Source organism: Pleurodeles waltl, chromosome 6 (genome assembly GCF_031143425.1).
Source record: "Pleurodeles waltl isolate 20211129_DDA chromosome 6, aPleWal1.hap1.20221129, whole genome shotgun sequence".
Classification (NCBI taxonomy): Eukaryota; Metazoa; Chordata; class Amphibia; order Caudata; family Salamandridae; genus Pleurodeles; species Pleurodeles waltl.
Window position 1 is genome coordinate 645,494,460 of NC_090445.1, and position 16,304 is coordinate 645,510,763.

At 42.0% G+C, this 16,304-nt stretch overlaps 1 protein-coding gene across 2 annotated transcripts in view; it reads right to left on the reverse strand.

Annotated features, from left to right (window-relative positions):
* Window positions 1–16,304, reverse strand: part of DENND2D (DENN domain containing 2D) — a 528,923-nt gene that overhangs the window by 80,314 nt on the left and 432,305 nt on the right. For both annotated transcript variants that reach the window (XM_069238997.1, XM_069238996.1), the window contains one exon: window positions 7,616–7,700. In XM_069238997.1, the coding sequence (XP_069095098.1) occupies window positions 7,616–7,700 (85 nt within the window). The remainder of the gene's footprint in view (window positions 1–7,615; window positions 7,701–16,304) is intronic.

Below are 16,304 nucleotides of genomic sequence, written 5' to 3' on the forward strand. Positions count from 1 at the left end.
GCGGCTGAAAAACGACGCGCCGCCCGCTCCGCAGCTGAGAAACGACGCTCGCAGGAAACGCGACCGAAGAATCGACGCACGGAGCAGGAGAAACGACGCGCAGCATCGCTGACGGAGGCTGGGAGATCGCAACCTGCACGGCTGGATCGTCAACTCATCGTGCGGCTGGATTTTTGACTCGAGTACCGCCGTGCGGAGTTATTTTTGACGCACGCCCGCCCGTGCGGGGTTATTTTTGACGCACACCAGGTACATTTTCACTCTAGCAGCGCTAGTGTGTTTTTAAAACTACTTAAAGACTCTTTTTGATTTTTAATTAATAACTTGACTTGTGTATGGTGGATTTTTGTCGTTTTGGTCTTGTTTTGTTTAGATAAATATTTCCTATTTTTCTAAACCTGTGTTGTGTCATTTTGTAGTGTTTTCATTGAGTTACTGTGTGTGTTGGTACAAATACTTTACGCCTAGCACTCTGAGGTTAAGCCTACTGCTCTGCCAAGCTACCCAGGGGGTAAGCAGGGGTTAGCTGAGGGTGATTCTCTTTTACCCTGACTAGAGTGAGGGTCTTTGCTTGAACAGGGGGTAACCTGACTGTCAACCAAGGACCCCATTTCTAACAGCCACTTACCCCCACTAGGTCCACTCAGGTCTCAATAAATTAACCCCAGCTCAACCCTTGGTAGCTTGGCAATGAGTAGTTAGGCTTAACCTAGGAGACAAAGGGGGTCATTCTAACCCTAGCGGTCCAAGACCGCCAGGGCTAAAATGACGGGGGCACCGCCAACAGGCTGGCGGTGCCCCGCTGGGCATTCTGACCGCGGCGGTTTGACCACAGTCAGAAGTGGAAAACCGGCGGTTTCCCGCCGGTTTTCCGCTGCCCATTTGAATCCTCCATGGCGGCGCAGCTCGCTGCGCCGCCATGGGGATTCTGACAGCCCATACCGCCATCCTGTTCCTGGCGGTTCGCCCGCCAGGAACAGGATGGCGGTATGGGTTGTCGTGGGGCGCCTGGGGGCCCCTGCAGTGCCCATGCCAATGGCATGGGCACTGCAGGGGCCCCCGTGCAGACAGTGAAATTCGCGACTGCCACTGCACCCGTCGCACCTTCCCACTCCGCCGGCTTCATTCGGAGCCGGCGTCCTCGTGGGAAGGTAGTTTTGCACTGGGCTGGCGGGCGGCCTTCTGGCGGTCGCTCGCCAGCCCAGTGCAAAACCCAGAATACCCTCAGCGGTCTTTCGACCGCGGAGCGGTATTTTGGAGGGGGAAGTCTGGCGGGCGGCCTCCGCCGCCCGCCAGACTTAGAATCACCCCCAAAGTGTGTAAAGCATTCAGAAATCACAAAACAGTAATAAAATAAAACACAGGAAACAATCCGAAACCAATTTATAAAAAAATAAAATATTTCTAGCTTTAATTTGACACCAAACCAATGGGAACTGGAGATATGAATTTTAGATAATAAAAGTTTTTTAGCGCCTAGAAACTGAAAGCGCCACCTGGGATACCAGGTTGCATCTTGACCGGGGCAAAGTCAAAATTTTAGGCTGACTGGGATGGAGCCCTGCTAGGCTACAGCAAGCGGGAGGCTTTGGTCAAAAGATTACCTTTGGACTTAGCCTTTTTTAGGAAGATTTTTCTCACTGGAACAAAGTCACAAATCTGATCTGACCTTCCTGGAGCCCTCTTCGATACGCATTGCAGGAGACCTCAGTGAAGAATTCTACCTTCAGACTTAGATGATTTTTCATGAAGGAAATTTTCATCCAGGCCGAACACCGAACATGAAATTGGATCCACCGTCCCTGCGACCCTCCTCGATACGCTGCATAGGAAGTCCTGGTCAACTTTTTACATGCAGACTTTGTCACTTTTTGGAGCCTTTTCTCTCTGATGTCAGACGACCCTCCACAGCAAGCCGATTTTAAGTCAAAGCCGCTGGATTGCCTTTCCAGGAGCCCACGGTGAAATCCTGGAAGTCTGGGGCTCTGGAGCTTTTCAGCGGGACAACCCTGCAAATCAGGCCGGGTTGCAGTCGACGTAAGCTGGCTTGACTAACAACATTGGGTCGGTCCCTTTATGGAGCTTGTTTCCAAAAGTTCCCCAATCTTCTCTTTGAAGCCCCTTTAGGAGTCCACTATTCACCCCAAGGTTCCAGAAGCTCTGAGTTGCTCCTTGAGGGTTAGGACTCCAACTCCCAGAATGCTACTGGCTCAAATCCAAAAATGACCTCTGGATAGTGGTCAGCTTGTCAGTTTCTTCAGGTTTTGATGCAGAGGAGTCTGGTTAGCTATTTTCTACCTGTAGCAAACAGGGAGTCCATTCTTGAACCAGGTGAAGCCAGGCAAAGCCCTTTTTGTGATGAAGCCCAAGTGTGCAGATGGTGCAGTCCTTCAGAGTGCAGTGTCCAGGTTCAGGTCAGGGGTCCAGCAGGGCCGTCCTTCTTCTTCTTGTTTTGTTCCTGGGAGGTATCTGAGGTGTGGGTGCAGCTCTGCCATATTTATCCTTGCTCCTAGTGTGTAAAGCCGGGCTGGCAATTGTCCAATCACAGGCAGCCCACCACCCTATTGGATGGCCACTTCCTGGGAAGTGAGGGAAAATGCAGTCCCAGGGAGAAACATCCTTTGTAGGCAGAAATTCAATTTTGGAGGTTACGTCTGGTTGAGTCCACCCACTGGTGTGGCTAAATTACTTAACACACCCCTTTCCTGCCCTCTCCTAATCTAATCAAAGGGGCACCTGGTTGTCTGGGTTTGCAGGAAATGGGGAAGGTGCTGGGCTGCTCCAAATGTCCTCCCCTCCTTTGAAGTCCAGCTTGGCTGCTCTCTTAATCTAGTTTCACCATCTGAGGAGGCAGATCTCCTTCCCCAGGCACTGCCTTTGTCCTCAGCCCAGGCCACTTCACACCTCACCAAGGTAGCCTGGCAAGGCTGGTAGGGGCTGGCCAATCAGAGAAGGGCACCAAAGTTGCCAACATTCAGGTAGAGTTCGAAAACTCTTTCCCTAAACTAGTTATATTTAATTCAACAATGGCAAGTTGTTGAATTTATTATAACATTCAGTTTGATACCAAACATGAAATATCTAGCTCCGTCTGGGACTTTAACAATTAAAAATAAAGTCTCCTCATTTTAGTCTATGCAGCCCATTCACAAGAGGGTAATTTAAGACTCTGGAAGAACTTTTAATTCCAAAGTCGAATTTGAAGGTAACTTTAATTTAAAAACAGCCAGCAGGCCTGTGTTTAAAATGACACTGGGCACCTCAGCAGAACACTTGTGGGGGTATAACCTATGTTGGGGTCCCTAAAGCTTCATGCCCTACCATATACTAGGGACTTATGGGTAGATTGGCATAGCCAATTATAACTAGCCTAATTTGCATAATCACTTTACACACAGCAATTGCCCTGAGACTGGTTAGCAGTTTCCAGGGCACAGACAAGAGTCCGTAACCAGCAGTATCTGTTCCAAAAGTTTGGGGGTGACCAGGGCAAAAAGGAGGACTTCCTACATTTTGAAATGGTGTCAAGTTGTAAAATTGATAATGTGCTTCTACCTGCAACTGCCTCTGTAAATAACAGCTGAATGGGAGGCTTCGACATTGGTGAGTGGCATATCTGTATACAGTAGTCAGATGGAAAATTGTGGGGAATGCACAGATTTGATCTCAGTTCGATAGTTCAGTGCTGACTAGGATTTGGCAAAGGGAGGAGATTACGCTGCGTTGGTCGCTGATGAGGACCAATCATAAATTAATAGACCAGGAGCTGCCAAATGCAGATGTGCCTGGAAGTTTGGACTGTCTATGTGGCACTGTACTGATCTGTGGTGAGGTTGCTGAAGGAACATGCAATTGGTAAATCCAGTAGGACTATTATCCTCCAGTGTCTTAGCCTTCCACATATTTTGTGGGTACAGCTCTTTGGCCCCAGTGCATGGTCACTCTCAGTTTCGCCAGCAGTAATGCAGCCACAAACTTGTGATCGGACGGCTGTAGTTTAACTAGGGGGGTATAGTTCACCTGCCATGTCCTATAGGGCTTTCACCACCTGTGTCCAGAACTGCCAGATAGAAGTGCAAAACCAAGCTAGGTGTAGAAAGCCCACCTCCAGTGCCCCACACCGCAAACAGGTAGTGTTACCTCTCAGACCACCTCTGAACAATTTGACATGAGTGTAATAAGTTTGTTGTAAATATTTAAAATGAATAATTCACAAGATACAATTGGGTGTGAGCATGCCCACTAGTGTGTAACAGAAACCCCAGTCCCCTGGTTCCAGTGGTGTTGCAAGGACTGCATTCCATTTTTCAAATGCTGAGTTTGGTGCTGCCAGTCTGTCTCCCTGTGCCGCATTGTACAATCTAGTTATAAAGGCCCTTGCATGTGGCACTAGTGAATAAAGTTTGAAGTGCTCCAAGTGCATAAGGCTCTGGAGGGAAAAAGCTCTCGCAGGGCAGCCCAAAGGTGATAGTATATAAATGTCAATAGCTGGGTCTGATGCTGTGTGTGGGATATGTCAGCTAAGGCAAAATAAATCTCCTCAGGATATGTGTCCCCCATGGTATGCAGACCCACTCTGTCTAGCATGGTGAGTGCTCCAGCTTCATGTGTGACCAATATTTAATGTTACATTTGTACAAGTGGCAGCATTAGAAAGTTCCTACTTTGTTGCCCAAAGTGTTCAGCAGCCATTCACTGTTGCACACAAGTTGCTTTTCTCGAGACAGCCTTCTGCCCTCCTGAGGAGGGGTAAGAATGACTCTCAGAAAGTGGAAAACAGGACCTGAAGTGGCGTGACCTCCTCCTGACATGATGGCCAAAGTGGATGTGAGCCTAGAAGGTTCAAAGGGGAAGCCACCTTTGAAGAGAAAATAGTAGTCACACTTAGAAGGGGCTGCTCTTTTGTTTTAGTATACAGGATGACATCTGGGACAGAGAGGGAAAAGCAATGTGAAACCTATTTTTCACCAGGTGTGTAACCCTCAGGAAGCCACACCACTGGGGTAGGCTAGGGAGCTCCACACAAGTGCAGGGTTCTGTCATGTCATGTTGGGAGTGGGCAGACTAGTGCATTTTGGGCTAGCTAGCTAGATGCTACACTTCACAGGAAGTCATCATGAGGCAGCAGGGAACCTGGTAGCTCATTAGCTTGTTTGCTGCCACATCCCCTAGTGATTTTAGGCACAAAAGTGGCTCCCTCGGCACCCCGACCTCATATCAAGACTGGACTGGAGAGAGCACTGATGGACTGCACTGCTGTTCCCTGGAACCAGCAAAGAGAGGCTGCACCAAAGGCTGGACTGCACTTGCTTCATCTTGGGCTGGCAAAGAAAGGACTGTGCCTCTGGTGCTCTCTCATGGAAAAGATGCTCCAAAGCCCCAGAAAAAGAATGTGACTCCATAGTCAGTTGGCGGACTCCCTGTTACAGAGACACAACATGAAATGTAAGAAGCATGCTCCATTGAGAGCCCAGTACTAAAAAGCCTGACCGCAACTAGAAGCTGAGGTGCAGCCTGGGACACCCAGTCCTGATTCTCAAACTTTGTTCCCAAGTCTGCCAGAGCTGGGAGAGTCATCAGAGAACTGTTTTGTCACCCAGCATAGAAGTTACTGCAAGTTGAAGGGAACCGCTGGCTTTGCAGTAACTGGAGCCCAGTAGACCAGTGGCAACTAGTTTTGTGCTGGATTTCAGGGGACATCGATGACTGGGGCCAAAGTTGTCCCCCCATGTTTATGGACCGAGGGATGACCACCTGACATTGGCTCATAATCTTTGAGCATCTTGAGCATCCTGCATCCTTTGCATCAGAACTACTATATTGATTTCTATGGCCATTCGCCTATAGGACTTGGAACTGGACTGGTGTCTGCTTAAACTACTGACTGTTCAACAGGACTTTTATGGTTTAGATCCCTATCTGAGTTGGACCCAACAAGAGTGCCCTTTTGGCATTTTTATGTTGCTTGTTGTGGCTAAACCTAACCCCCGAGTCATGGTAAATTACAAAGGTTTGTTGCATTTAGTGAAAAGCAGTGGTTTATTGTTTCATTAAAAAATACATATATTCTGAACTCTCCGGTGGACGGCTGTTGTTGAGCTGTCTATTAAAAGATACAAATACAACCTATTTTTATAAATTGGTGTTATATTCTTACTATGTTGAACGTTCTTCTTATTGGTAATTCTTAATGGCTTACACTTGTTTCTTTGATGAAGCCTGGCTGTTCTGAGCCACAGCTGACCGGTAGTGAGTAAGATTTTATAAACAAACCTGACTGGACCTTATACAGAACTGTGACTTTATCGCGCAGTGAGGTTGCACAACCACACCATATAATAAACCACTTTCCTCACACACAGGTCATTGCCTCAGTTGTCCAGGAGAAAGTGGAGGAAGCGGGTTCAGTTAAAACCTTTAAGTTCTCTCCTAAAACAATTATCCAAAATATATCCAACTTGGAGACACATAAGCAGAATGGACTGAGTTCCTAGGAGGGCACACTTCTGACACTACAAGGTGGCCTCCCTTCACCAAAGTGTAAGGAAAAACTAATATAGCCTTTCATGAGCATACCTTTCAGAAATTAAAGGAAACTTTCCTGGCCAAAATCAACAATATCCTCTTTTACAGGCATGACATATTCTTTCCTCCAGATAACTAAGGTGCACTTAAAAGTTTTATGTTGATCAGAAACATGCAGTTCACCTCACTGTTCACACACCTAGAGAAACACAAACACTAGCAACTACTTAAGGTTGGGACTAGGCTGATTTACAGTATATAGGGTAGCCTAGTCACGCACTAACACTCTGTTATGTCTCATAAATGCCCTAAATGATGGCCAGTGTCCCGATGGAGGAAGAAGCCTTGTATGACTCTGACGGGCTGCATGTCAATCAGTATATTTTAAGTTTTTCCTGCAGACACTTAACTCCTGGGTCCTATCTCTTGCATCCGAGCTTATCCGACTGTAACATACTGTTTCACTGACGACGGGAGTATGTATTGTGTGATTAAAATGGACACCTTTCACTCTATGGGCAAACTGGGCACTCTGAGGGTTTGCAGAGTGGTTACTGGGTTTACGCTTTGGCACTTTATGTTGATTGCGGTGGCTTAATCATTAATTTGATTCAAAGTGTGTAGATATGAAGTTCCTCGTAGCACGGAATTCGATTTTCCAACATACTGCTTCTCCATCTTTATGGGAGGTAACGTGCTGGAAGAATTGTACATCCACAATTGAATTTATGAGCAAGTTTCTGGTGTTCTACGCAAAGCAATAATTCAGTGACTTGTGTTTAAAAAAAAAGGAAAATGTATAGTTTATGAAGCTTTGGAGTAATCCTGGCCCATATGTCAAATTATTCTAAGACATTTAGCTGCAAGATGTGTGCAAAATTAATTCCATTTCTAAAGTAAAGGTAACAATTCCCTTCCATGGAGTCTATTAGACTGCCATGCTGGTGCTTATATCCCAAACCACGTCAAACTAATTAAAATAACTAATTTCCATTATTCAGAAATGAATACACTTTACGTAAAATGTTAAACATCTCAAAGTTTCCAAAATCCGATTTTCGTTATTTTTTTGTTTTAGACAAAAACTTACTTTGGGTAGCATTCTTCTGTTCCGTCAGGGAAATAAGCATCTCATTCTGTAACTTCGGAGGTACAATGTATTCTTCATCTCCATCCTGTTATTTAAAAAAAATGCTAAATGTAAAGCTAGAAGTTTTAATTATTTTAAAAAAGTGTTTCACGCAGTTAAATAACTAATGTGTACAAATTGAAGTTTAAGAGTTGAGTGCAAGTTAAAATAATTAAGTCGTTTATCCTAGTTGTAGGGAAGATTTCCTTTACCATTATACTGAAAGAGAGGTTGTCCATGCCTATAATTCACCACCACTTTGAAAGTGATCACTTCATGTTGTCTATACTCTAGAGAAAACTGTCTTTGTTACCTTCATTACTAAGACCTAGGAGAATCTGTGAAAATATCATTTTGAGCAGATTTATAGGATTTGATAAGGGATTGGAGCAATACACATACGCACAATATATTACAATTTTACTAAGAGGCCTCTTATCTCCTGCCCTGTTAAATGTGAATGTTCACATTAAGCACTTTCCCTTTCAGTGTCAATTTTATTACTTTAATGTGGATGACACTCAACTTCATTTAAAAGTATATCACTTTAACTATATATGGACCTCTGTAATTCTTCCTAGAAAAAATTATCCTGGATGGCGCAGAATTATCCCCAATTTAAAGGGTAAACTACATAAATGGCCTGAGTCTGAGAGGTGTGTTAACTCTCTTTACTCATTAAATTATTTTATTTATTCATCTCAACCTTTGTACAGAAGGCATTGACCAAAATTATATTACAGTGTTTTTAATTTAAACCGTGTCACAATAGTAGGGTTACATCGAGATGATCCAAGGAATTAATATAACAACGTAAACACGAAACTAACAGTTGCGCTGGGAGAGCAGAACTCCCAATGGCAGATTACTGTCTGTAAGGCTGACTCTAGTTGATGAATTTTGTGAGTAGCACTGATCTGAGTAGATTCCTGAAAGATGATGAAAGAGATTAACTTTTTAAATTCAGGGCTAGGAACGTTTCGAGACAATGCAGCCCTTTATACGTTTTTTTGCACTGGGGCCGCCTTTCAAGCTAACCTCAACTGTTTATTTATGGCATTATGCAGCTTAACTACATAACTAATATTTCTCCTGTTCAGTATATTATGATAGTGTGCGTTTCATTGACACATATGTATATGGTAGGCCTAGTCCTTTTTTTTTACAGTCACATGCAGGACTGCAAGTTAAATTACCATCCATTTCTCTGTGACAGAAATCAGGGAGACTCTTCTAATGGGTTTCATTCAACAGTACAACTAGCCAGTCCTAAGCTCAGAGAGAGGGGTGCACGTCCTTGCATCCAGGGACCTAAATTCAACACTGGTGTTTAAAACAAACTGGGCTACACTCACCGTGTGGCACGGCGAGCAGAGGACAGCCTGTACTGCATCACTACCAAGGGAAGATCATTAGATGCTAATTGGATTTTTGTCGTTTTGGGTCAAATAATTTATCAACTTTTACTCTGCTTTTCCAAATTGGTGTGGGATTTTTCTTGTGTTGTGTTTCAACTTTACCACTGTATAAAGTGCTGCATAAATACTTTATACAAATCATTCAAGTTAAGCCTACCACAGTGTTAAGCACAGGTTAATTTGGGATTTGCTTATGTTATACCCTGACCTAGAGTGTGGATCCTGCTTCAGCAGAGTTTCACCTCACTCAACCTGTAACCCAATTTCCAAAACACCCTAATTCCAAATATGGGAATAGCGTAATCACAATGAAAAATATCCTTAGAATTTCTCTTTACTAACATTACACTCACTTTACAGATATTTAATTTTACTTCAGTTTACAATTGAAAAGTCTCAGTTTCCACTCAGTCTGCTTATTAACCAAGTGGAAGGGATGGGGAGGTCTATGATTGAGGAGATGGTGACAAAAAGAGCATAAAATGCTAGAACACAGTTTTAATATGAATGGTGACAAAAAAAGCATAAAATGCTAGAACACAGTTTTAATATGAAAGGTCTCTCTGATCCATTTGAAACCAGCCAGATCTCAGAGTGGAATTATAACAACCACTCAGTTCCTGTGGTTTTGGGACACTGTTTCGGGTATTACTCATTGCTCAGCCTATTGTGGTCTCTTGTGTGCTTATTCAAGTCTAATTACTTCTTTTTGTTATCCCATTTCCTTTTTTGTCCTAGGTTGCAGGCTTTTGAAGATGCCATTTGGCAAGCCTACCATGCAATGTTCCTTCATCCCTGCCTCTAGGTCCTCCATGTACTCCAGATGCTCCTAAATCAGCTCTCGGCAACCCTATCTTCCCTGGAATCCAACAGTAGTGACTCACTTTCTGGATATCCCTTCAGATGGGAGCTTTCTGCTTTACTGCAGGGGAAGGGAGCAACACAAGCCTAGGAATTTGTTGATTGCCTAGAGCAAGCTCTGTGGGCAAATCTCTAATATGGAAAATGTGCTTACTCACTGAATTAAAACCATGAAGCCCCATCTTTGTTTTTAACTCACCATATGGAGCTCAGAGGAGAACTGCAGACTACTTCTGTTCCCTTAGAACTCCTGCACTTGTACTGGGATTTCTTCACAGGTTCTTCTACACAAAAATCACAACTAGTTTGATCTCCTTTAGTTTCATCTCTCAGCACCACATAAGCCACAATAGGTCAAGCCTCAGTCTCGATGCTCAAGTGCCCTTCATAATTATGTCTTTCTTGTACCTGCATATGGGTAAAATTAGCCTGTTTGCTTTTAGCCATCCCATATCCCTTGTTCTTAACGTTCAGGACCTTCAGTTAAAAACAATGTAATTTCCTTCTCCACAATTCAACAGTTGTGTATCTGTCTTCTCACAACCTACCCAGTAGTGCTCATGCCTAGGCACTTGGTGAACACATGTTCCAGACTTTCAAGCCCAACGCAATCTGCTTTAATTCAGAGAAGAACCGTATTTTAGTATGCAGAGAGACCATTTTATTATTAAGCAGAACACCTGCCTACACAGCACTACTCCTTGCCCCTAACTCTCAATTTCTAGAGCAAAGAATATCAATAATCTGCTCATAGATGCCACGAACATCTTTCACAGAGAGCCAGACTTTCACACAAAGCAAGATAAGGTCACTCTTTATGGTAGTTAAAAATATACTTACTGCCTTGCAGAGACTGGCATTCACAGCGAGACTACTAGTCACACTCAAAGAGTGTGCCGTTTTTCCGTGAAAGACAGAGTTTATCTCAAAGTGAGACTAAAAATCTCAGTGATAGGCTGTAATTAGTATTTGTTGATTTTCTGTTTTATATAGCACGGATTAGAACCAATATAACATCAAAGTTCTTTACATAGGAATAAAAGGTACACTATGAATATAGTATAACAGCCCCTAAACAATGCAAATATATAGGGTCACCTATATATAACATTGATGAGATAGCAATATTGGTTCCAAATTAAGAGTTTCTTCAGGTTCATCCGGATCAATAGTCCCTTTACAGGTTGGTTTGCCCCTGCTACAATGGAAATTGTTGCTGGAAGAGAAGGAATTTATGCCCGGTGTTGAAGTTCTTATGAGAGGGATTTGGCCTAAAGATAGGAGGAAGGTGCCCCAAATCCTGAGTGTATGCCCAGAGATAGCTTGATACAGGATTCCCCCTTATTTTGAATGATGACTTTTGTAGTTTCAGAGAATCTGCAATTCAGAGAGAATTAAAGCCTCCTGAAATGACTAGTTTGTGTGTCAGGTAGCTACTAGGCCCCAATTCCTTGCCTTGTGAACTTTTACAGCGAGGGACTGTTACTCTCACTTACAGTGAGACTGTCATTCTACAGAGTAAGCTCATCATTCTCTATCAGTCAGTAACTGTGAGTGTTGTCCCTGTCACAAAAACCTATCAATGTGTCATCGGAGAATTATATTCAAATGATTTTTGAAAGCTTTGACATTAGATCATTTTGGACTCAAATACGAAGAAAGAATAAATGGCAGAGGATACCTTTTCTTATACATCATTTATTTGGAAAGTGTAGTGAAAGATCAGTAGAAGTGTTCAGTAAAGAGTTAAATAATTGATATCCTTATTGCTGTATTTACTCAAAAGATATCTTTTAAGCTGAGAGAACATTCTAAGCTATATTTTGCCACACTGTGGAATGTAATCTGAGTCAGTCACAAAATAAATATGACCAAAGGTTCTTCAGTTCAGTCTTTCAGTAAGTAAAAGGAGTGTTGCTGTGGTCTTCATTAAACAACTTACAATGGTTTCCACCCCACGATATTCAGATGTCTATAACAAAATAAGTTGTCAAGTATCCCTGACTTTGTTTTGTTATATTATCATATATATATATATATATATACATATATATATATATATATATATGTGTGAATTCTATATATATTCCTTAAAATATTGTGTATACAAACGCATGATACTTTGTACTTTACATTATATATTATATAAGATTTGTTTGTTACAGTAATGCTATTGTAGTTTGACACCTCTTCCCTTCCCTGTTTCAACTTTGTACAGAACAAACAAATTCTTAATTTCGATTCTAATAGAATTGTTGTATTCTCATCATAACATGTGTCTTACTTGCCAATTCATGCTGAATATTTTTAGAGTTCTGGCAATAGTGGAAATGATCATATTTATTTACGATGGCCGCTTGTGTCAAATAAAAAAAAAAAGACTATCAACCTTTCAATGTTAGAAACAAAACCATTTGCAGTACCTGAAACTGTAGGTAGAAATGAATAACAGGCGGGGGTTGGCCTGCTTGTAGCTTCTCAACAAAGGAGAAAGCAAACGGAAACAGGTATACTGTAGAAAAAGCTGAACTATACTTGACAGCCTGGCATACAGGTTCTACTTAAGATATCAACGTTTAGCTGGAGAGAATGAGGTTCTACAGTTAGATCCAGAGCAGGTCTGAGGAGCATTTACAATGAACTATGAAACTAGATAATGTCAATTAGATAGCATTATTTTTACTTCTGGGGACATTCCTAAATTGATTGGTAAAAACATACAGGAAGCATAAAACTTGCACTGCATATATGCCATTCAAATAAAGTTCCAACTAAACCACGAATTATAACAGCTGATATAGGCAACTTTAATACTGTTTACAGCGTCATTCTAATAAAATCAATACAACGATTCAGAAATTCCAGAGTAAGGATAAATATGGACTTCACAGGGTTATGAACTGTAACTTAAAAAGAATCAACTCAGCAGACCAATAATATTTACTAAACGCATCAATAAGCCGAAAATAACTGATACTTTGGTTTACTTTGATGATAAATATGAAATGAACTAGTGGGGGGTGGAATGTTTTATTTCGCCTGCAAAATTGGTGGAACCTGGTGGTTCGTGCTACTCTTGTAACACAGAGTTCTGTTCAAAATCTGCCAATTGCCATGTGGTGAATTTTTTTTTACAGTGGAGGATCTTCACAATGCGAGCAAGAGTGAGATTCGGCATCCCCAAACACAGGCAGTGGTTAGCGGTCAGATGGCTGCTTCTTGAGACTTGCTACTGCTCAAGTAGACTTTCTAATTTAGCGGCAGCAAAATCAACTTGAATGGCAGTGCGCTCCTGCGCATTGCATGGTGCCTTTCACATTGATTTCTCAGTGCTACTCGTGCTACTGGCACTAAATTGCAGTGCAATCAGTGTGACATGCAGATGCCTCCCCCGTTGGCAGAACGCCGCAGCAGTTTTTATAGAACTCTGCAGAGTAAATCTCTGAGTTGAGCCCACCCCTAAATTAAACCAGCGTATCAGCAATTAGAAAATGAATTTACATCCTAATAAATGGTGCTATTTACATAAGAACATTTGTATCAGACCTCTGTATATTGGTTAAAGAAATAAGAACCAAGTTCATTATACAAAAAGGAGAGAAGTGAGGGAGGTGTGGCCAACAGCCTAGATCACTTAGCTCTAAACTCTATTTCCTCTATCTCTATTTGTTGCAGATTATATTAATGTGGTTGATCCAATCTTAGAGAAAGGAGGCTTCAGCTCTACAAATGCTGAAATACCACCCCCAGCAAACCACAGTAAAAAGGGCTCACATTCCCAGCATCATGCAGCGCAAAGACAAGTCTCCACTCAACCAATGCCTAATAAGCCATGATCGGGTTGGCACAGCCCCAATGCAGTGGTAGCTCCAATTCCTTGTGTTTACCAATGAAGGTGCATCAAAAGGTCTTGGTCCAAATAAAAAACAACCCATGCCTGTCCCAAAGTTTAAACTGCAGACTAAAGTTGCTTTTTAGTCCTTGATGAGAAAAAACACATCATCAAAATACTGGATGTCGATTGCAAACACTGGTTTCTCTTCTTCATTTGTAGACAATAATGGTGGACAAACTTGTCAGAAGGTGCCCAGGTTGAGGCCCTATAGATTTCTGTTAAGGGAATATGTGGAAGAGAAAGCTATTCTTTCAGATGAACATGCATCTGATGTACTAAAAACAGTTTTACTGCATATTTGTTTTAACCTGAAGTGCCCAGCAACCTTAACATGCATGCCAAGGTTCCTTTAGAGGACCACCAGGGCACACCAAAACAGTTCGCAAAATTTCCTTATAAGAGATCAAGTGATTCAAGTTAAAGTTTTAAAAACGTCTTGTGGTTCAAGGATTTATTATTTTCAAAACATGTTACATCCATGAAAACAGCCACATGTTACATCCATGAAAGCAGTCGACACGTCTTTCATCTCCTAGACTTTCTCAAGGCTAAAACCTCTGTCAACAGTGAAGTTGCTGTTGTTAGTAAGTGAATTTACTAACAACAGCAACTTCACTATTTTTCGGCATGGACTTTAGAGGCTTAACATGGCCCATTTCCCTCACAGTATTCCTTTTTAATATTTGAATATTTGAATATTTTTCTAATATTTGACAGACGTTTTAGCCTTGAGAAAGTCTAGGAGACAAAACACGTGTCGGCTGCTTTCATGGATGTAACATGTGGCTGTTTTCATGGATGTAACATGTTTTGGAAATAATAAATCCTTGAACCACAACACATGTTTAAGACTTTAACTTGAGTCACTTGATATATGGACATTCTGCAAACTGTTTTGGTGTGCCCTGGTGATCCTATGAAGTAACTCCGGTTGGTTGGTGTTCCAGTCAACGTGCACACACTCTTGGTGGTTGGGTGTGAATTCCAGTGTGGCACCCTGGATAAAACCTTGAAGACCATTCGGACATCACTTTCCCAATTACTACATGGACTTTTGGGATGTGAGAACATGTTAGCATAACCACTTTCGTTTACATGACACTTGCATGCCAAAGTTCATGGTTCTCTTAGGCCCAGAAGATGTTATTTGGCATTATACATTTCCTATATCTCATAGTAAAAAGGAGTCTCACTTTAAATATTGCCAATCAGAGTGTGATTTTCATAAAGTAGTGAATTCAACAGTATGTTCATGTATGTTCATCTGCGACTAAAGGACTCCTTGCATTTTCCCAGTGAGGAGATCTTGCTTCCTACCCAATAGTTAGTTTCGATGAAGTAACAGGGAATATCACAAGTTAATGTTCCAATTGTCTTGCAAGGTGAGTGAAATGTATAAAAACCCATCTAAATTGAATAGAAATCAGCATTATATGCTCCAACTGGATTTTGAGCAGATTATCTGGGTCAGCTCATTTACCATTTTGCTTGGCTGCTCGTTATTTTTTGCATTATACATGTTAGACACATGGCCTCCTGACGGGTTTTATTTTACATAAGTAATGTTTAAGAATGCTGGATTTAAGTATTAGTTCTGAGGGCCAAATTTCTGCCTGCAGAACACAATCCTTTTTTATTGATGGGGTCTCTTGAGGCCTCATCTTCACTTCATTAAGAGGGCCTGCCAACTTTACTGGAAATAAGATAATTTACTTAGCTAGATTCTGGGAGTTGCCTGGTCATATTAAGAGCGAGGTAAGATGCATGATAGGGAAATTCAGTGTGGATCCCTCTATTTGCTTATAATTACACTTTGGTAAAGGGGCAGGAATGCATTGGAATATTGCTGGAACATCTGGAGGTACTGTGAGTCTCTGGAGCCAAGAACTTTGTACTCTCCACTAATTTGACCAGAGCAGCCTTCAGTGATTTTTTTAGATAAATATTTGCCTTTTTACTGTAGGAGAGGCTTCATCCCATGTCATTTCTTTCCACTCAGAGACTGAGTCTAGTGCAACATCAGAAGCTGTCTGTTCCTTAAAGTTGCACTAAAGTTTACCATTAGCACATCTTTCTCTAGAGGGGGAATATGCATATCAGAGGCCTCCTAGTGTATCCTCTCATGTTCTCTTGGATGAGAAGGCAAGTGGAATCTAGGTAAAGACATGTGGTACACTTTGCGCACTTGTTTTGCTCAATGTTTTCTCTGCTGCTTGCCAATGGTAAAACACTGCAGCTGAAACAATAAAGCATTGTAAGAAAAAATAATGTAACTGTAAATGTAGCTCTCCAGAATTCATAACTTTCATAGATTTGCATGCCCGAATGATCCAAGCATCATGCTGGGAGTCCCACTATAATCTTTAAACAGCAGTTCAATATTAAGGCATTGCTAGGCTAAAACACATACTTTTCAGCTGCTCAGTCACATCATTTGGCAAATAACTAATTTCAACCAATCAGAGACAATTAGAGA